Source organism: Carettochelys insculpta, chromosome 16 (assembly GCF_033958435.1).
Source record: "Carettochelys insculpta isolate YL-2023 chromosome 16, ASM3395843v1, whole genome shotgun sequence".
Lineage (NCBI taxonomy): Eukaryota > Metazoa > Chordata > Testudines > Carettochelyidae > Carettochelys > Carettochelys insculpta.
In genome coordinates, this window is record NC_134152.1 from 2,255,563 (window position 1) to 2,276,990 (window position 21,428).

At 51.5% G+C, this 21,428-nt stretch overlaps 1 protein-coding gene across 3 annotated transcripts in view; it reads right to left on the minus strand.

Moving 5' to 3' along the window:
- Nucleotides 1–237: 237 nt before the first annotated feature.
- Nucleotides 238–21,428, minus strand: part of RAB40C (RAB40C, member RAS oncogene family) — a 53,555-nt gene continuing 32,364 nt past the window's right edge. For all 3 annotated transcript variants that reach the window (XM_075010920.1, XM_075010923.1, XM_075010921.1), the window contains 5 exons: nucleotides 21,044–21,104; nucleotides 18,771–18,831; nucleotides 6,277–6,354; nucleotides 4,979–5,201; nucleotides 238–3,437 (listed from right to left, as the gene is read on the minus strand). In XM_075010920.1, coding sequence (XP_074867021.1) covers nucleotides 3,157–3,437; nucleotides 4,979–5,201; nucleotides 6,277–6,354; nucleotides 18,771–18,831; nucleotides 21,044–21,104 — 704 coding nt within the window. In that variant the 3' untranslated portion in view covers nucleotides 238–3,156. The remainder of the gene's footprint in view (nucleotides 3,438–4,978; nucleotides 5,202–6,276; nucleotides 6,355–18,770; nucleotides 18,832–21,043; nucleotides 21,105–21,428) is intronic.

The window sequence follows — 21,428 nt, forward strand, 5'->3', positions numbered from 1 at the left end:
ATTTGAACATGACCCCTACAGGGTCAACGCACAAAAGAACAAAGAACAGAACCAAATGAGAATTGAAATCCCCTTCGTAAGCCAAATCTTGGGATGTCTGAATGGCTGGTAAGGGCTCCCCAGCGGCAGGTTCCCGAACACCACGAGCCCTGCCGCACGTTCCCCTGCTCTTGAGCAACCCCAGAACAACCCCCTAAAACCCCACTTGACACCAATTGTCCACATCCAGCCTTGTAGTTTAAAACAACAGAAGACTTTAATTTATATAAAACAAACCATGAATATCAGTTGAACAACATCGACTGTACAAAGGAGTAAGAGTCCAAAGTAACGTTGGAATGGTCCGAGTGTCAGACAGCAGCTAAGGACTAGTGTTGAGATCAGATGCCAGAACGGCTTTCGTTTCAGATGAAGAAACCAAGAGGAGTTCAGTTTTTATCAGCAGACATTCCAGAGCCATGAGGTGTTCCTTTCGGACAGGGTTTGCTAAAATCAGTGAGGGAAAATGTCCGGCGGGAGAAGAGATGGGAGAGGGTTTATTCATAGGGGACAACCATCCACAGGTACACCAAGTGTTTCTAGACATGCAGCATTTTCTCTTCCCCAGAAGGAAGTCCTCCATCTAGTCGCCCTCCCTCCCCAAAGGTGCGTACCAGACATTACATACTGAAGAGGGAACGGAGGCGCATTACAGGCATGAGAGGGGCTTCCTCAATTAAATGTCTAAGGGCACCACACTCGCTTGAGGGCTGCTCACCAAGAAGGCTGGTTTACAGTGGCAGACGGTGGTGCGGCCTGCCTCTGTCACCTGTTTGCCATATGGCCCAGGCTGCCTGTGCTCACTGGGCAGACGCACAGAGCAGAGCCTGGAGCACTACTGACAGGCCCCGGCTGCCCTGCCATGGCACCGAAACCGACTACAAGTTCGGTTCTTAGCCTGAATCTCGGCTACAAAGGAACCCTCCTGCCCTGGGTTTAGGTTTTGCTTCCCCTCATTGGCGCTCCGGCAGCAGCACAGTTTAATGCGCAGCAGCTGGCCTAGCTGTGAAATCTGTTCTCAGGGGCCTGAGTGAGAGCACAGACTCCTGCATCTCCCAGCCCAGGAAGGAAGGAAGGGGAAAGCAAAGCAGGGAGGGCGGCTGGGGGAGAAGGTTGTGCCAGTTCCCTGCCACCCACCCAGTCGTTGCTGCTGGAACTGAGTGGGTGGTCAGCTATGCAGCAGCTTCATCCTGCCCACATCAACAGTTGCTTCGGGGTGACAGCCTAGGCCTGGCTGCGAAGAGCTGCCGTTAAGGGGAGACAGTCCAGAAGAGCATCGGCGCTGCGGAGTGGACGTGCCAGCTCTTTCCCAATAAAGGCGGCTGTACAACGGAGGCAGCCCAGACCAACCCAAAGCAGTTCCTATAGGCAGATGAGCCTGAAAGCCACTGAAAAACTGCACACGCTGGTGGCCTACGAGAACCTGCCACCTAGGGCTGAGCTCTCCCCAGACCGCCACCAGCTGCTCTAGCTCAACGAGGACTGGGCACTACTTCTGCTGGGAGCCCTAGCAGGAGGTTAGAAGTCCTGGGGCTGTGGGCCCAAGTCAGGGAAGCTGGTGCTAGATGGGATAGCTCTGCCCTGCATGCCGAGCCCAAGAATGTTGCCAGCCAGAGGGACTGCTTGCTCTAGAAGACGTGAACAGCTCAGGGACAATAAAAACCAGCCAATGCCTTCGCCTGGCCAGGAGCCGCCATGGCTGTCCGAGGGCTTTGCTTGGTAATCAGTGCAGGCCAGCTCCAGACTACCGAGCTGTGTGTGGAATGGCAACCAGTGCTCCAGGCCTGTCGGTTCTAACCTGCCCCCGCAGCGCAGAAAGCGTGCTCCCTTCTCCTGCCCATGCCTAGAAGGGGCCGGGGCATGACTAGACGAGTCAGTGTTTCCGCGTGTTTATAGGTGGAGGACTGCCGCCCCTGGATTCAGGGCCTGCCTTTTGGAGGGTTGGCCACGGCCCAGAAGAGCCAGGGGGCAGGTGGAGGGAATAAGTAGCCGTGCTGGGGAAGGAAGTGACCGTAGGAGGGTAGCACTGACCACGTCGAGCCCAGCAGAAGTGTTTCACTCCGAGGCCTGCAGACCCTCAAGGCCAGCACCGAAGTCGCCTGCCATGGGAAAACCAGCCTGGCACCAGCGGACTTTGGGGTCTCTAATATTTGGCGTCACTGAACCTTTGTCTTGAGGCTCCTCCAGGGCAGGGCAGCCTCACAGCCACCACTAGCTGGGTTTTGGTTTCAGAGTTCAATCAGCCTCTGCTCCCCTCTTTACGTCTCCATCCCCAGCCCCTCCGAGGCCCACCCCTGCTACCGGCAGTGGGTGGAAAAGGAAGGGTCTGGTGTGCCACGCCTCCTGTCGCACACCCCGTACTGAAACCGACCCAAACCCCGGAGCAATCCCGTGCAGCCCTTTGCATCACCCCACAAAGCGCCTGTAGACGTGTACCTCGACTCCCCACTCCCCTGCTCCCACTCGGCTGGTGCCTGCAAGCAGAGCTCCGTGCTTCTAGTCACACGGCCGCATAACGTCTTCCCTGGCTGCCTCTTAAAAAACCCCCAGCTCTAAACAAGAGCAGCGAGCTCCTGGTCTCTAATGCTGACACACGTAAGCGAAAAGGGCAAGCCGGGCTGCTTCCTTCAGACTCCCCATCAGCAGCTCGCGCCTCTTTTCTGGCACCGGCAGGTTGAAGCCCAGATGGATTTGCCCTCATCTCATGCCCCCTTCGTTCTTGAAAGGCCCCTGTTCGCTCTAGCACTAGCAACCCCTCGGGGAGCGCAAGAGTTACTGCTGCGGCACAGCCTCTCCCTCGCTCGCCCACCCCCCAAGCCTCTGATCTGCTGCTAAATCCCTTCGTCGGCCAAGGCTGGATGAGCTGTGCCCTCCCCCAAGCCAGCGGCAGCTGCTGAGCTTTCCAGCCAGGCTGAGGAAAATCCCAAAGCATTCCTGAAGGCTGGCTCGGCCCTGCCCCCTTTGCCAGCCATGTGGGATCCAGGTGGTGGGATGGTCTCACCGGGAAGCTGTGCACACCCTCCAAAAAGTGACCCCGGTGCATTGGAACGGGCGGCGTGTGCAAACATCTGTACATCGGCGGGCGGGCGGGCGGGCGCTCCTGGCAGCACAGTCTTGCTAAGAGATCTTGCAGTTGCTGCGCGAGCAGTTCTGGGGAGGGCTCTGGGGTGGGCGGATCGACTTGGATCTCTTCAAGCTGTTCCCTTTGCTGCTGCTCCCCCCGCCGCTGCTTGCCAAGGAGTACGACCGGCCGTGCATCATCACCGCATTCATGCCGTTGGCCATGGAGAAGGACTTCAGGTGGCTCTTGATGGTGACGGGCAGCGGCAGCTTGTCGATGAGGTGCACCGGGGTGCAGGAGACGATCGCGCGGCAGCAGAGGTCCTGCAAGCTGAACACTGCGGGGAGAGAAAGCAGCAAGCAGTGTCGGGGCGAGCGTCTCCGAGGTGCAGGCACCCCTGCTGCACAGCTCACTGGCCTGCCGGGGCACAGCGCACCCCTGCCTTGCAGGGCTTCCCGCTAGATACCGAGCACACAGCCTGGGTCAGTGTCCCCGCTGTACCAACTGCTCCAGCCCGTCCCGGGGAGAGACGAGCAGTGACAACCCGGCACCTTCAGGAGACGGGAGTCCCCGTTCTCCTCAGAGCTCTGCCACCCAGCCTCAGCTTAACCCTGGGGACAGGAATTAACCCGCCTCCTTCTAGCCCGTATTTGCAAAGGGTCGCACAGCCCCGGCTGCGAGCTAAGAGCAGGCCTGGTCTGGTGCACAGCAGAGCACGCTCCAGCTGGCGACATGTTCAAGCTGTCCCAGCCCGGGGCAGGCTTGTCTGATCTCGGAGCCCTCACCCGGCAGGGCTGCCAGACCCAGGCAGCCAAGGTGAGACGCAGCCTGTCCTGGAGAGGGTCTTCCCGTCCTCCTGTGAGGAAGCCCAGCTGGGCCGGGATTTCCTTGCAGCTGGCCACACGGGGGAACACTCCCATCTGCGGTCTGCTCCCGGCAGAGCCAGCACAGCCCTGCAGCAGCGCTGGGCAGGGGCACATGCGGGCCAGGACTGCCGACCCTGCCCCGGAAGGGAGGCGTTCAGGAGACCTGCAGCACGCAGAAGAATCCAGCTTTGAACGCTCCCCACTGGCCTGCAGGCAAAAGCACCAGGCAGGCTCCATCTTTAAATCCTGCCAGCTGGGAATGCTGGTGCTCGACACAGGGCAAGCTTTCAGCGCAGGGTGAGGTGTCCCGCTGCAGAGATGGCATCACTGCTGTCTGCCTCCAGCGAGACCGGGCTTGGATCCCTTCCAGTATGTCACTGACCTGCCATCTGCACCAAAGGGCAGTGCGCCAGCAGGGCCTGGGTCGCTGTCTGGCAGAGAAGGCCTCTGCCATCACTTCTGGCTGATGCAGCAGTGCCCAGGAGCGGGGGACTGGGGGTGGGGGTGTCTGTGATAACGGGACCCGGCCCACGTGTGGCTACCTAGGGTCATTGACCCCCAGCCTCCCGCCTGCAGGAGGAAACGGGTCACCGTAAACCGGGAAGACGGCCTGACATATTTCTTCCTCCCCAGGACCGGTGTCCCAACAACCCCGGCCACCTCTAGCACAGGGAGAGGCTCGAACAAGTCCCCCCCGGGGTCTGGCCAGCAGCCACATGGCCCTCCTCCTCCCAGCCTGATAACCACGGACTGAGCTCAGGGACGCACAACCCTGCCCCACAGGCAGCGGAGGAGCCTCCTCCCTGGAGCAGAGCGCCTCCCGTCCCGGGCATTCAGGGGTGGTCCTAGCGGCTGCCACAGCCCTCGAAGCGACAGAGATGGCTGAGCTCCTGGAGGTGGGCGGGGACTGAGGCACTGGTGTCTGGGAAGAGGGTGGAGTGCCCCAGACAGGGAAGCAAACCCCACCTGCCCACAGAGCACAGCCCAGCGCAGCGAGAGCAGGCCCCACTACCTCGGTTAGGCCGCCAGATCTTCTCCATGCCGTGCCTCATGAGCACGATGCGCGACAGCTCGGTGAAGGACTCGGTCACGTTGAAGTTGCACAGCGGGCTGACCTCGAAGAACGTCATGCAGTTCTTCTCTGCATAGGAGCGGGCCTGCTCCGTGGGCACCTGCCGTTTGAAGGCCAGGTGAAGCCTGTTGCCAACCAAAATCCGGGGGACACCTGGAGCGTGCTGCAAAAGAACACAGGCCAGCTTCAGAGCAGAGTCGCAGACCACGGGCCCACCAGGGAACACAGACTGCACTCAGTGCGCTGCTCAGCTGGCGGTAGCAAGGGACGGCCACGGAAGGGCCACTGCCCCTGCTGAGTGAGTGCTCTGAGCTGAACAGTGGTGTCTGGGCAGGGACCCCCCCACAACCAATTAGTCCCCGTCAGACCCTTCCACTCTTCATTTTACAGGGCAGCACCCCAGACTGCTGGGCCAACAGGCCCACATCTCTGCTGCACTGACCCCGTCCCCTCGCCTGCACAGTTACAGCCCAGCAAGACCAAGGCATTTCATTCCTTCCTGACTAGGGAATTCCAAGTACAGGTTGACCCTCCCTGCTCCAGCACTCCAGGAGCTGACTGGTTCCAAACCAGGGAAGCTGCTAGGCCAATGGAGGTGAATGCCAGCCCTCTGCTGCCACCCCCGTCCTCCCAGCCACAGGGCACTGCAGCCACCCCTCCTCTTCCCCTGGGCAGGCCCTATCCCCGCTCCTCCCCAGCCTTCCCTGAGCTCGAATGCTGCCAATCAGCTATCGGTGGCGCTCGCTCTGGAAGCTCTGGCAGGGCCAGGAAGGCGTTAAATGGAGAATTCTCACTCTGTGCCACAACCCCTTGTGCGTTGGCTTACCTAGGCCAAGGCGAGAACCCCTCCCAGCCGCGTGCGCCCCCTCCTTCCTCAAGCCCTGGAGCTGTACCGCCGCAGTGCGTCAGTACAGACCAGCCCACAGACACTGTCTGACGTTCCCAGACCTGAACAGGGGCTTTGTGAATCTCTACTGTGTCCCTTACCCCAGCAGACACAGGTCCCGTAAAGCTCTTAAGTCGCCTGACTCCTCTCTCTGCTTTCCAGCAAGTGCCTTGCCTTGCGCTGGGTCCAGTAAGATCACAGAAACCAGTATCAACAGGCTAATCAGCCTCCCAGGAGATGTGCCATTTTTACAGCATGAGGCGACCAGAAGCTGCAGTATTTACATTACTGTAATCCCACCACGGCCTGTTGTGATAGGCACTGGACAAGCAAGCTGAAGTGTAACGCTTACCTCGTCTATTTCCTTTATCCAGCGGTCTATCCCATCGAAGGACCAGCGGTTAGTGATGTCATACACCAAGAGAATTCCCTGCATGGAAACAAATGTGAGCCTGGTGAACTTTGTGCCATGCAAACAGAAAGGGAGCTGCAGCTGGAAAATCCCTCTTCCTGAAGTTTTGCAACTGAAATAAATGGACACTCAGCACACAGGGCTAACGACCGTTTACCTTGTTCCCCTGAGTCTAACCAAGAGAATCAGTTCTATTCTGGCTTGTACATCAGAAATGCTAACGACAGCAGTCTTTGTTAAGCCTGAGGATGGATGAGCACAGAAGAACACCGCTGGTTGGACACTTGGGTGACCAGATGTCCTGATTTTACAGGAAGAGTCCTGATATTCAGGGCTTTTGTTATCTGTTACCCCTTCACTGGCATCCCACCTTCTCACTGCCTAACCAGTCACCCTGTCACATCAACCCTGTAGCGCATTTAAAGGGAATATATGAGGCACAAACCAAGTCATTTTCTCATAGAATAACTGCACTTGAAGGTACGCTGGCAAGGCAGCTGAGAGGGTTAAACCAGCACCGCCCTCCAGCCTGCTGTCTGCACTATTCTGCCAAGAATGAGGTCTGCTTCCACTCGGGGCAGGGGCGGGGGGAAGTGTGCAAATCAGGCACCTGGCCACTGCCCCAGTTGCTATTTAGGGTTCTATGAACAAGCTCTCCCCCCTTGATCTTTCGGTTGCTGATGGCACTTGGAACCAGTCAGGCCCGCCAACGGGAGAGCAGGGGGGCAGCTGTCCCCAAGCCCGGCGTTTCAAAGGGGCCCAGAGCTCCAGCTGCTGTTGCTGCCAAAGAACAGCTGCAGCAGCTGGCGCCCCGGGCCCCTTTGAAATGCCATGGAGCACCGTCCCAGCACTCCACGCACGGCTCAGAGGCAGCGTGTGGTGGGGGAGCAGAAGGGCTGACTGCCCTAAGCCTCGTCCTTGGCCAAGCTGGGCCCCACTCCCACCTTGCCCCTGCCAGCCCCGCTGGCTATGACAGCTCTCGGGCGACTAGACATGCTCAGGACAGGCAGACATTGCTTTGCCAGACTGCTGTCCGAGAGCACGTACAAGCAGTCACCCGACGGTGAGCCACCAGGAGTCAGAGAATGCTCTTCCCACACAGCGCTAGCTCTTAGCTTTGAGCATGGGGCTGATGCGTAATCTGCTTCCTCTAGACAAGTTTCACAGCTCGGTTTCATTTCGGATAGTTCACCAGAAAGCTTCCTCGGTCCTGCAGTCACAGCAGAGCAGCCTTCAGTAAACGGACCGTTGGTTTCTAACAGGAAGACAATTATTAAGCCCCCTTTCCTGCAGCTACCTAGGTCATGCGATAGGCGATATAAACGTGACTGCATGGGACAGGGAGAAGGCGAGTTTGTTGACAATCCTCCTGAGTGTTTACCCTGAGTAATCTCTAACTATTTCTGAAGATTCAAAGGACCATGCCACATGCCCGGGCCACTGAGTACGCTGTGCAAGCCATCCTGTTTATGTTGCAGTAGCGATAACGCCGTCCTGGGGGTGGGAGACAGCAGATGTGCAAAGCCAGCAGCCGTGGAAGAGGCCTCCTCAAAAGGAAAAAAGCACTAGAGCCAAACCAGAGACTGTAACTCTCCTGAGGAAGCCCAGAGGGAAGACATGCAGGTTAACCGCAGGCAAGGCACCGCAGTCAAGAGCCATTTCCTGTCCTGTACTTTCAGCTGGAAGCAGGAATGGCCGTGGTGTGGTAACTGTTGGGCAAACGCTGCCTTTTTAATGGCAACTACTATACAAGGAACCCACAGGAACCTTGGCAGCCAAAGGTATTAAAGGAACCGTCGATTCGTGTTTCTTACCGAATCCCTCCAGTTCCAGATGGCACATCTGCCCCAAGCAACACGCGTTTGACTACCTCTGCTCTCCAAGCATTTAGCAGAAAGGGAGAAGCCCTGGAAATGAGGCATGGCTTCTTCTTAAAGTGCAGCTCCTGCCCACTGCTAAAGCCTCCTAACACTCCTACCTCATTTGCCCTCTCTCGTCCCTTTCTCACCATGGGCACTGGGCTCAACGCAGAAAGTGACAACGGTAACATCTCCTACAGCCCCACTGCTACTGTTATGGCAACTAGGTTGCATAGGAAGGCTCACCATGGAAGTACGGATTGGAACAAAAGCAGGAACAGATGAACCAACATTGTTCAGACACAGAGGCTCAGCTGGAAATAACTACGTCACACGGAGAAACCCAGCCCTGAAACAAGTGGTTGGAGGCCAACCCAGTAAGTGCAGAACAAGCCGTCCCAGTCTACCTAACTCAGACGGGTGGAAATCTCGGGGGGGGGGGGGGGGCCAGGCTGACGCCCCGGAAGGAAAGGCCGCTCTGGGGTTAGCACTGAAGAGCAAATTAAAGCGACTTGGCCGTTAGTGAGAAAAAAGTCCTGCTCAGCCTCCACACTGGATTGGTCAGCTACGGGGTGAGGTCTGGAACACTGCACTGACCTTTCAGCAACATACAATACCAAACCTACCAGGTACTGCAACAGCTCAGGGGCTTACTGGTGTTGCAGCACAAAGTGAGCGCGTCGTTCAGGCAGAAGCAATGGATTTATTGCAGCAGATGAGATCGCTCCTCCACCTAATCTCCCTTGTGCTCTGTCCAATACTTGAAACAAAATCCCATAAAGCACCAGGTCAACTGCACAACGATGTATTGGGTGGGGGGGAATTTTCCTTCTGGTTCTCCCAAGGCAGGAGCAGAGTATGTGGTTTGAATTACACTGGAGTTGAGTTATTGGTTGTTCACAGTCCTGCTGGAAAGGCACAGCAAGCGGGGGGTTCTGCCAGGGTCAGTTCTGTTCAATACCTTCATAAACGATTTGGATAATGGCAGAGAGTCCCCTGCTAAAGTTTGCAGATGACATCAAGCTGGAAGGGCTTCCAAGTGCTTTTTAGGACCGCGCATAATTCAAAATGATCGAGACAAAGTGGAGAAATAGTCCGATGTAAACAGGATGACGTTCAATAAGAACAAATGCGAAGTCCGGCACTTAGGAAGGAACAAATCAGTTTCAGGCATACAAAATGGGAAGTGTCTAGGAAGGAGCACCGCAGAAAGAGATCCAGGAGTCAGAATGGACCACAAGCTAAATGTGAATCAACAGGGTGACAGTGTTGCAAAAAGAGTAAACATAAGTCTACGATGCATTAACAGAAATGTTGTGAGCAAGACACAAGTAGTAATTCTTCCACTCTGCTCTGAGCTGGGTAGGCCTCAGCTGGGATATAGTGTCCAGTTCTGGGCACCAATTTCAAGAAAGATGTGGCAAAGTTGGAGAAAGTCCAAAGAAGAGCAACAAAAATGATTAAAGTTCTAAAAAACATGGCCCCTGAGAGACAACTGAAAGAATTAGGTTTGCTTAGTTTGGAAGAGAGAAGAGTGAGGGGACATGGTAAAAGGTTGTTACAAGGAGGAAGGGGACAAATTATTCTCTTGAACCTGTGGTGACAGGAAAAGGAGCAATGGGTTTAAATTGCAGGAAGGGAGGCCGAGGTTAGACACTAAGAAAAAGATCATTAACTGTCCAGGTGGTGAAACACTGGAGTAAATTGCCTGGGGAGGGATGAGGTAGATGGCGCTCAGCCCTGCCGTGAGGGCAGGGGACTGGACTCGAGGACCCCGCAAGGTCTCTTCCTGTTCCAGTGTTCCACGACTCTGCGCCTGCACAGACATTCTACCTATGCCACTACCTGTGGCGTGCACCACTGTCACTGCCCAGTTTAGTTACAGTTCCCCAGCTCTTCGCTGAAGCAGTGGCAGTACTGCCCTCTCCTCCGTAGCAGTGGCTAGCACAAGGCAAGCATACGCCAGGTGCTGCAGAGTGCCTGGGTTTTTACAATGGACCTCCCCGTACACAGCAAGGAAGGAGAAGGAAGCCAGGGCCTGGTCAATTTTTATTATATTCTTTCAATACCTCTCCAAGCAAGTCTAACTTCCTCTTTTTAGTCCAGAACCCACACCCCAAGCCCACTCCCACACCAGCCCCAGAGCCTGGAGGGGCCCATAAAATGTACTTGCCCTGCTCCCCTCGCCAGGCCCTGGGGCTGGTGTGGGAGGGGACAGGGGGGAGCACTGTTTTTCAGTCAGAGACCGCATAAGTGAGGCTCTGGGATTTTTGTTTGGGGTGGGGGGGGAAGGTGGAGGGGGGCTTCCCACTTGTGGGGCCCCTGACTGATTTGTCCCTGGGCCAGTGGCCCCTGACCCAAAAAAGGTTCCCCACCCCGGGCTACAGTAATCACACACACGCTTGCTTGCTTCCTGAACAGGACGGATGGTACTGTCTGTATGAGACACCTGGCTTTTTAAAAAGAAGCTGAAAACACGTTTGTTCAGAACAGTGTCTGACGCCCTACAGACCATGTGATGAGTTTGGGAGGTGTGCTTTGAAAATGAGCTTTCTTCAGAGCCATGTTATTATGCACACACATCTTAACTGGGGCTGGGATAGAGACAATCCCGACCTAGGCACAACTTCACTGAGCACTTCCTTTTTCCAACCACACTAAATGAATGTGTGTATGGGAGCTTCGGTTACTCTAAAGCCCAGAGGAATATCATAGTTTGCAACTATTTGCTAATCAAAAGTAGTGCCTTGGCACTCGAGTTACATGGTTCTTATTACAGTAGCACCTGCACACCTCACAAAAATGCAGGTGCCCTCGCAGTGCTTTGGAGCCATATGAGTTTTCTTAGCCCCATTTTGCAGTTGGGCAAACTGAGGCATAGAGAAATTGAGTGACTTGTCCAAGGTCATACATGAATTGGTGGGAAATGGATCCTGCTCTCCTGATTCCCAAGGCAGTGGCTACTAGATCATACTTCCTACCTGTCCTGCACACCCCATCTCAGGCAGCAAGAGGCTGGACTCTTTCCTAAGCTTGTCTCACTGCACAACATTTGATGCATTTGGAAAATGAAGTTCTGCTCGGCTTTTCTGGCCTACATATGCACCACCAGCACGACGCAGAGAAAGAACTAATGTGCGCTTGTCTCACTCCCTCTCTCTATGAGACGGCACACACCATGTCACCTATATGTGCGGACACAGGCAGAGGAAAGGGAATGCTCATTTCTTATCGTATAACACAGCAGAGCGCTTAGACACAGGTTTGAAAGCGTTTTCAACTGTGCTGAAGTTAAAGCGGATTTTTCACTTGCCCATCAAAAGGCATTTCTGCATACCCCAGAGGAGGCAACAGGAAAGCCCTGTGATGGCAGAGAATCTAAGTCGTCGGGAGAGCGGCTGCCTCTGCATTAGCCAGACATGACTAGATTTGGCCTGGTGAAGTGAAGATTTATGAAGACTTGACAGAGTGTTTGTTCCAGTTACCGATACAATGCCTACTATTTCTGCTATGACATTTCGACTATTTAATCAATGAGCAAATTGTGGCTTGGAAAATGAGCTTTTGAGACAGAGAGGGAGAGAGAGAAAAACCACCAGAGAACAAAGAGGAAAACAAGGCATGGGAATTTACGTGGGTGCAAAAGACCACAGCTTAACTCGGGGCATGCTATTTGGTAGCCTGACTGTCTGGGGCTTGATATTCACGAGCAACCCTATCCCCAGAAGGCTGCTGGGAAGGACGGCTTGGTCAAGCACCTCCCCACATCTCGGGCACAGGGCAAGCTGCACACAACTGGGTATTACACACAACTGAACCGGAGGGCTGAAAGCGCTCACTGCATCCAGAGCAGTTACATTTCGTCCTTTGCCCCCTGCTCTCCCCTGGGCTTGAGTTGAGTGATTGATCACAGCAGACACACAGATTGTGTCAAACCAGCTGCGAGAGAGAGGCCAGCCAGCCAGCAGAGAAAGAGCGAAAGGTGCCAAAAATTCCAGTATCCCACCAAATACTGCTAACCCATCAACTGGCTAAGCAGGCAACCGATCAGAAATGTAGTTACTAGGCAGAGCTCAGCAATATTTTTATTGTGTTATGGCTGCAGCTTGGAGACTCCGACCCAGGCTGCCCATGGAATTATCTTAGAATGCGTATTAAAAATGAACCGCGGACAGCTGTCTGGAACAATGGAGCGGCACATTCTTTGAACCTCTGTGTATTACAGCCAGTTGGAGTGGTAGCTAATCAAGTCTCTCCAGTGTCTGTGGAAACAAGTTTAGTTATTGTCATCTGCACAGGTGCTGAAAAGAACGGCTCCTCCCCAGACTAGCAACTGTCCAACACTAGAAAATGCCACCCGTCCGGGAGCATAGTTTACCCCCTACTGCTCAGATAACTATATTCTTAGGAGAACTAGTTGTGAGCATCAGACTACACTGATTTACAACAGAGGTGGGCAAAAGACTAGAAGCCAAAAAGGGGCAGAGATTTCCGTACCACTTTAAACACAATCACATATGCTGTGTGTGTTGTCTGAAGCACTGCAACCGCTAATTAAACAACAGCAGCAGCTTTGTTGTACTAAGTCATCCCTCTGAGCGTGGGGCAGAACTTGTAATACATACACATGCAAACAAAAACTTCAAAACCAAGATTTGCATTTCTAAAAGGTCTGGTGATTTCCTAACAGGCTGCAGTTTCTACTCATTAGTGTAATTGGAATCAGAGGGTCCCAGGTGAGTGTCACACAAGCTGGGCCCAGAACAAAGCTGCAGGTTAGAGTGCCTGGCTGCAGAAAGGAGGGAAAGACTGGCACCCTATTGATGGTTGTCGGACCACAGATGATCAGAATTCTGAAAACTGAGCTAAGGTAGCTGGTTTGATTGTTGCGCTCAGTGGCCAGTTAAGGTGCCACAAAAGCCACTGCTGCCCCAATGCTTCCTGGGTCACACTGACCTGACAGAGTAGGTTGTATTTGCCCTACTGTCACAGACAGGAGAGCTTAGGAAGCTCGCAGGCCCTTGCTCATGTGGCCTGCTTTAAGTCCCTAGAAATGCTATTACACACACTAGACTGCAAACCATTTAAAAAAAAAATCAAATAGTAATTTGCTGGCCCCCTACAATTACAATTGCAATGTAGCTACCACCACATACTCTACAACTATTCACAATATGGTTAAACCATGGCAGTGTTTGCTAATTGCACCACAGCAGAGTTCACATGGAACAGTCCAGAGGCAGGGACATGCTTCAGGGTATATTACTCCAGGCTACTTCTCTTCTGGACAAAGCCCATTTGCTTGAGTATGTAGTCTAGCAGTTGGAATACAGGATGAGGCACATCCTGATCCCTGGATTCTGTCCTTGACTTTGTGACATTTTGCTAATCAGACACCTTGCTCTAGTCACCAGTCTCCTGCAAATTTACTTGTCTATGGGTACGTCTGCACTAGGAACTAACTTCAAAGTTAATTTCGAAGTTAAGCCCTACATCGAAGTAGCCAGCAGAGAGTCTACACACATTTTCCCTTACTTTAAAGTTAACTGCGACGTCCTTACTCCATTCCCAGGAATGGAATAGTGCCCTACTTCAAAGTTAAACTTGATTTTGAAGCTGCTCATTTAGACGTTGTACTTCGAAGTAAGCAACTTAGTTTATTTTTGTAGTGTAGACACAGCCTATAAGATGCAAATAAACGTCCATCTTGGTGAGGGCAGAAAGAAGGTGTCTGAGGCATGGCTGATGTTAATTTGCAGAGGTGCTTTGAGATCCTTGGATAAGAGGTTCTACTGAAGATCAAGCCAGAAATTGCAGAACTGACACCCCAGTCAAGAACAAGAAGTCAGATTAATTTGGCAGAGAGAGTAAGAGAGATCCTAATTCACAATCAACCATTTAATGTTGGGAGCATCTTTGCATGAGGTACAAATGTCAACTAGTAAGAGCCCAATAGTGGCATTTCAGGTCTATTGTGGGTTTTTGCAAGTTGCTTACACTTCTGATTAAAACACAACATTCTTCAAAATCCTACATCCACTGACAGGCCAGGCTCTCAAGCCCCAAGGTGATAAATCAGTGTGGTGGGTCTGAGTAGATGAAGGCCTTACCCTCATTGAAGAAGGTGCCATTTGGGGCTTGCCTGTACTTACAGCTACAATGACCGCTACAATTGATGCAATGGTGTTGATAAAGGCGGTCTGGCGAAGACCTGCTAAGTCAATGGGAGAGCGTAACTCCCTGCCACAGCACAGTGTAGTCACTGCTGTAAGTCAACCTACCTAATAGAGTTAGGTTACGTAATTTACATTGATTTATAGCCTAGTGTTGTCCAGCCCTTAATTACATGACTGGCAGATGAAGTTGCTGTAAAAAAGACATGAGAAAAAAGGGTGAACTGGAGGCGCTATCAAGTGCGAAGAGCTAATACCCTCATCACCTTCCCCTTTCAATCAGAAAGTGTATGCAAGAGCATGGAGGGAAAGCAGCAAGCAAACCTCAGTTTTCTTGTGCAGATGTCTCAGCCTGTCTCTTTGGGGCAGTCCTCTCCCAGGACAGCCAGGGAGTCAGCCATCTATGCCCTTGCCTTCCTATTTACTTTCCCTTGCCGGAACTCCTGAAGCCTGAGCTGCATTGGCAGCCTCTGCCAGGAGGCAGTGATGCATTCCCATTCTCCCCTACCTCAAGATTTCCATTCATGTAATGAGACCAGAGGCCAGAGCTACAGAGCGGCTACTCTGAAGACCTTGCTGCAGCAGACACAGAAATTCAAGCTGGAGAGAAGTCAGAAAGATTAGAGCTCTGAACCCTCCGTGGACAATTATTCCAAGGGGTGAGCTGTTGGCAGAGTTTCAATGTGAATGGCAGTCCTGACTTACTACACAGATGCAGTGTCGCAGGCTGTAATTTACACGTGTTGGCTCTTTCTTATCCCAAATACAGGGAGGAGCAGTAGGGAAGGGGTTGTTCAAGTCAGGACACCAACATTTCATCTGAACCATTTGTAACTACTACTTGTAGCACTCAAGGTCACAGGGTAAGGTTAGAGACGAGAGTATTTTTTTCCAGTTAGATTCCTGACAGTGTGTTTGACAGCTCTGGGTAAAATTTACAAGGGTACTTAAATCTCCAACTTTCACAATGCTCAAATCACTTTGAAAATGGGACTTAGATGCTCTTGAAAATGTGACCTTTTGTGACTATTCTGCTTTTCTGTTGCCTTGTAGTCAGTTTCCCTGGCTGTACTCACCTTTTGCCCAACAGCAAAGAGGACAAATGACCTTCTACCACCTCAACAAACTGGCAGGGGACTCAGATAGGTGTAGGGACAGAAGTTACTTTAAAATAAAGGGAGTGGGGAAGAGAGAAACAGGGGCTGGAGAGGGGGAGCACACAGCAATTCTGTGAGGCTTTCACAGAGATGAGAAAATGCCCAGAGAGGCTGAAGTGTCTTACAGACCTCCCCATTCAGGAACACGAGTAGGACCAGAATCCCAGAAAGCAAAATGTCCCAAGAGTCACCTCGCCAAAAGGCGATGCTGCCTAAAAGAGCCTATTGCTGCTCTGATGAAGAGCCAGCTGGGGAGAAATGCACGATTCTCACCTAACGAGCACTAGATGACAAACCCAGCATCTTGAAACACAGCTTAAAGAACTTAGCCTAGTGTTCTACGGGCCTACACCTGTCACTGCCTTGTAAAGGCCTTTTGGTTAGGCTCTTAAACCTGCAACTTGGTACTGCTTTTCCTTTAGCTTTTCAACACCGTACGTAACACAGTGAGTTAAATCACCCCTCCTTCGTCAAGAAACATGGCATGGCTCTGTCACTGGCCCTACCGTATACCACTCATTTGTCCATAGCTCCAAGTGCCACAGAGTCAGGAGGGGCCCAAGTGAGGTGACCCACAACAGTCTGTAATGTTTACCAAGTCCAGTGACTCAGACACACCGATAGTGTGCCATCTGCAGCCACAGAAAAGTGTTCAAAACACACATTGCCTCCTCCTTCCTGCAGGATGCTCTCCACTCATGGCCCAGAGCTTGGGCTGAATGAGCAGACGCATGGTATGAAAAAGGGAATCAAGGAAGAGTCTCTTCCCATTCTCAGACTGCTTCCCAGTCCATCCTAATTAGTAGAGCCCTGCCAATCTGCTGAAACCCATGGATAGAAAAGCGTGTATCTGCTCCGCAGGTATGGATGGTGGTAAATTATAGCATGCGCTTTCAGCTGCTAGTATGGAGGCTCTAGCATAAGCCTCATAATGGAACAATTCCCGGGCTTCCTGTCCTTAGTCTCCAAAAAGCGTCCAAGTCTCTCACACACTTATTTCATGAGAACATTATGAGGTTGCAGTGGAAATTGCATTCACACGCTGTAAAGCTGTTTTCATGTCACATCCTTTTGCTTCTCTAATAGGTCAGCTCACTCACTATTCCCACTCGACATTTAGGGTCACTTAAGCAAGCACAAGAGGTGCATCTGTGAAAAGGGAAGTTGCAAGTTGGGCAGACTCCAGAGGTTTTGAGGAAGACAGAGGTTGTACCTTGAAACATAAGCTCCCTACTGACGGGCAGCTCTGTTCACATCTCTGCAGACAGTCCTTTGTTTACATTAAAAGTAGGGCTGTTGATTAATTGCGGTTAGCTCAAGCAATTAACTCAAAAAATTAATTGTGATTAATCATAGTTTTAATTGCACTCAAACAGAAAACCAACTGAAATTTATTTCAATTCACCTCATACACATACCACAGTTTCTTTATTTTGAAAGTGCAAGTTACAACTACAGATTACTACATAACTGCCTCATAACCAAAACAATGTAAAACTTCAGCACCTACAATCCAGTCATTCAGTTCTACTCTTGGTCAGCCAATCCCTAAGACAAACCAAGTTTGTTACATTTACAGTAGATATATTAAATAAGAAGCAGATGGCTTTATCCCCTGAAAGTGACAAACGGTGCTTGCATGGCACTTTGCAAGGGATTCACATGCCATACATGTTAAAGATTCCTATGCCCCTGCACGCTTCATCCACCTTTCCCAGGGCTATGCTTCCACTCGGGTAATGCTCATTTAAAAAAAACCAAAACCAGAATGCTTTAGCTAAATTTGTGACTGAACTCTTTGGTGGGGAACTGCCCATCTGCTCTGTTTGCTTTGGGCATTTGACACTAGTGAGACTTCAGTAACAGGAAAAGATTGGTCTTGGCCAGTTTTGGGACTAGTTCTATTCAATACTTCAACAACAATTTGGATAATGGCATAGATTATATACTTATACAAGTATGCAGATGACAGCAACCTGGGAGGTGTTGCATGTGCTTTGGACGATAGGGTCATAATTCAAAGTGATCCAGAGAGATGGTCTGAGGTAAACAGGATGAAGTTTAATAAGGATAAATGCAAAGTACTCCGCTTAGGAACAATCAGTTTCACATACACAAAATGGGAAGTGATTCCCTAGAAAGAGTACTGCAGAAAGGGATCCAGGAGTCATAGTGAACCACAAGCTAAATATGAGGAAACAGTGTGACAGTGTCGCAAAAAAAAAAAAAAAAAAAGCTAACAGTTTTTGGATGCATCAAGAGGAGTGCTGTGAGCAAGAGGCGAGAAGTCATTCTTCTGCTCTACTCTGCATTGATTAGGCCTCAACTGAAGTATTGCATCCCGTTTGGGGCACCACATTTGCAGAAGGATGTGGAGAAACTGAAGAGGAACCAGAGAAGAGCAACAAGAATGACTAAAGGTCTAGAAAACATGACCTATCACGGAAGACAGAAAGAACTGGGCTTGTTTAGTGTGATAAAGAGAAGGCTGAGAAGGGACATGATAGCAGCTTTCACGTAACTAAAAAAGCGTTACAAAGAGGGAAAAAGAGGACTTTATTCTGTAGAGCTCATCATCTTACCAGAGAGGTTTAGTTACTGATGCCATACTGCGGTCATAACTAGGGGCACCTATTCAGAGAGCTGGGCAGAGTGAGTTGTGAGATCTTGGACAGCCTCTAGAGATGCTGGATTACGGTCCTTGCTCGGCAGCTGGGCCCGAATCAGAGGCTCACCTTCTATACCTTCCCCGCTGCATTTTTAAGACTGGGTTATCAGCTCTCAACCAGCCCCTTCTGGCTTAAGGTCTGTGGCAAGTACATAAACAGAGGGTTCATTTCCTGGAACTGGCCCAGACTAGGGAAAGTTGACCTCATGAATCTGCTGTCATTTGAGGGCTCCCAAGTCAGCTCTCAGCCCAAAATCAGAACTCCAATCTAACTCTAACCCAGATCCAGTGCAAACACTGCCCACCATGACCCTCACTAGTAACCATGCCTCCTCAGTTCACCTCCAGGGAGCTAACCAGCTAACTGTGTGCGCGCCACTGCAGTTGCATAAGTCAGCCCCTTGGAGAAAGCTCCTCCAGTTGTGTCTACACTCATCACGTGGGCAAGGGCCGGCCACTTGGAGCAAAACATGAGGTGCTGGATGGTACTGTTGGGCATTAACTTGATTCCCATTTGTCTGGGGAACTTTGAAGGTGAGCAGGCCCAGTCCACGGTAGCAACAGTGGCAGCACTTACCTGAGCACCTCTGGAGTAGGATCTAAAAATGGTGCAGAACCTCCCCTGGCCAGATGTGTCCCTGAAACAGAAAATCCAATCAATTGAGAAGAGAGACAAGACAAGTCTGGAGCACACCCCACTGACCCTGCTAACGAGAGACTACCGTATGAATGAGTCTGTCATCCAGTCACACAAGCTCTCTTTGCAGACACACAGTACCTGGAGTCTGGAGAGTAGACCAGCTGCTCTGCAAGATGCTCTGATAGGACTTTACAAAGTACTTGCCCCCAGGTGGAGGCCCCCTTACAAAGCATTACAAAGCAGTCCAGGTCAATGTAGAAACAATCATGGATTGTGTGACGTGTGCTGGAGGAGGGGTCCCAGCGAGAGGGCTGGAGAGCAAGCCCATCTTGCAGCCGCAGCTCCCCACTCTGGGCATGGGGACTTGGCACACAGAGTTGCAGCGTAGCCACTGCTGCAAGGGTGAGTCCCAGACACAAAGACCAGTCATGGATCAAGCAGGAAAATCAGTGTACCCAAGACAAACCTGCAGCCCTCTCCCCTGATGATCCCAGAGGCAAACCAAGTCACCGTTCACAAGGGAAGGCATCTTGTCTTTAATTTTTCCCAGCTCCGAGTGAGACTAGGGCTAGGAATCCCTTTTCCTGGCAGCGGCACAGACCTAGGCTATCTTCTTAACACTTGTACTTAAACTTAAACAAAACCTGGAAGTGAGGAAGTCCTCCTTGATCTCATCCCTTTGGAAGGCCTTACAAAGGGAAGCTCTATCAGTGACCCCTTCCGGCTGCAGGAAAGACCTCCACACCCCCACCCCGACCCCTCTTGGCCACCACATGTGCAGATACTTCACAACCCACCATGCCTGGGAACAACACAGAGCAGAACAGTGTGTTCCCCAGGACATAGGCACAACAGGGTGCATGGCAGACACTAAACACCTCAGCTCTATTTGTAGGGTTAAGTCATTTTCAAAGTTTATTTAAACTTCACATTCACACAGCCTTTCACTGAACATCTGCGGACACCTGGGAGATGATGCTGGAGCACACCGCAGGGATCTAAGCAGTGTCTACTGAAGTGCAATCCGAGGTCAGGCTAAGCAGACAGCGCACTGGGATGTCTTCTGCCCCTTGTGTGTCCATTTTGTACTGACCTGGGAGGGGCACGTCAACACGCACCGGGAGGTCTGATTACTCTGGATCAAGTTCCCAGAGACTCCCTTTCAGACCCATCAGCTGCCTGACGGAGTCAGAGGTTTTTCAGTTTCAACCTACTACTGCACTGGGTTTTAAGCTTTCACTGTCGCACTGGCACCTGGGTATTGTTGTGACAATCCAACGTCGACCTCTGCTTACAACGCAGCCGCGGGCACAAAAAGGCACATGCAACACTGGGCTGCGTAAGGTGCAGGAAGGAGCCTAGTGAAATGCCATTCTATAAATCAAAAGGCGTGGCCTCACCTGGGTGCTGTACGGATCCCTGCATCCATCTCCGAAAAGATGTTCCAGCAGTAGAGGGGCTCAGGCACCTAAGACACTTCACGCAAAACGCTGCACACCACTCTCACTGTTCTCTGCAACAGAGTCCTAGTCCTGCAGGAAACCCTGTTCCCAGGAAACTGTAGACAGCCCGGGCCCTTTTCATTTGGGAGTCTGGTCCCTGTTCTGTAGGCAGAGGTGGAGCCCCACCACCTGGTTCCCTTCCCTCTTTCTACTCACGGTCCCTTCCCTGTGTGATCAAAGAAGCCCAGCAGTGTGGCTGAAAAAAGATTTTTTGTAAAGAGCGCTACAGGACTGCTGTTTTGTTTTATGATGTTACTGTGGCAATTCAGCTAATAAAACAATTTGGTTAAATATCCCAAATGCCCATGGGCCACTCACTGAAAAGAGGGTCTGGATGAATGCTGTGTCACCATGGGGAAGAGGGCCATTAATTGCACCAAAGCAGCTTACATAAGCTGTATCTTGAGGCTAACCAGATCACTTTTATGGTGCACAAACCGTGGGTACAAAGCTCTCAGGCGGACCACAGCAGAGCAGTGCATCATATCTGCAACCCTTCAGTTCTCCATGCAGGTGTGCTACGTACTGAGCAAACAAAGGGCTGCTCATCACCAGGTTATGCGAACAGAAAGGGGAAAGAGCAGCACACTAGCAGCGTGCGATGGAATTACAAGTCAATCAAAACCTGTTTTCAAGAGCTATCGATATTCTCTCACCAGCCACGCAGAAACTTGCCCATGTTTGGAGATTTCTTAGAAAGAAACTTACCAGAGTTCCAACTTGACCCTTCTGCCATCCAGCAAGATAGTGGTGGTCTTGTAGTCAATTCCTGCAAGGAAATCATCAAAAGCTGAACAAACACTGAGCCTGTTTGTACAATCTGCGTTCCCCAGCTGCTCCCAGCTCTACAGTTCCCAGGTTCACAGAATATGCTGCTTCATCTCTGAAATACTATCAAGTATACATAGGAGTGCTTGGAAGCAGTGATCAACTAAAGCAGCCCCACTGGAAAACACTTTGCTTTGATACCAGAATTACCCCTCCTTCACCCACGATGTTTAACCCTTTTTATCGTATCCATCACTTCATCCAGAAATGGTCATATGGAATTCACTGACTTCTGCGACTCTCCTACATGACAGTGCAGAGTATT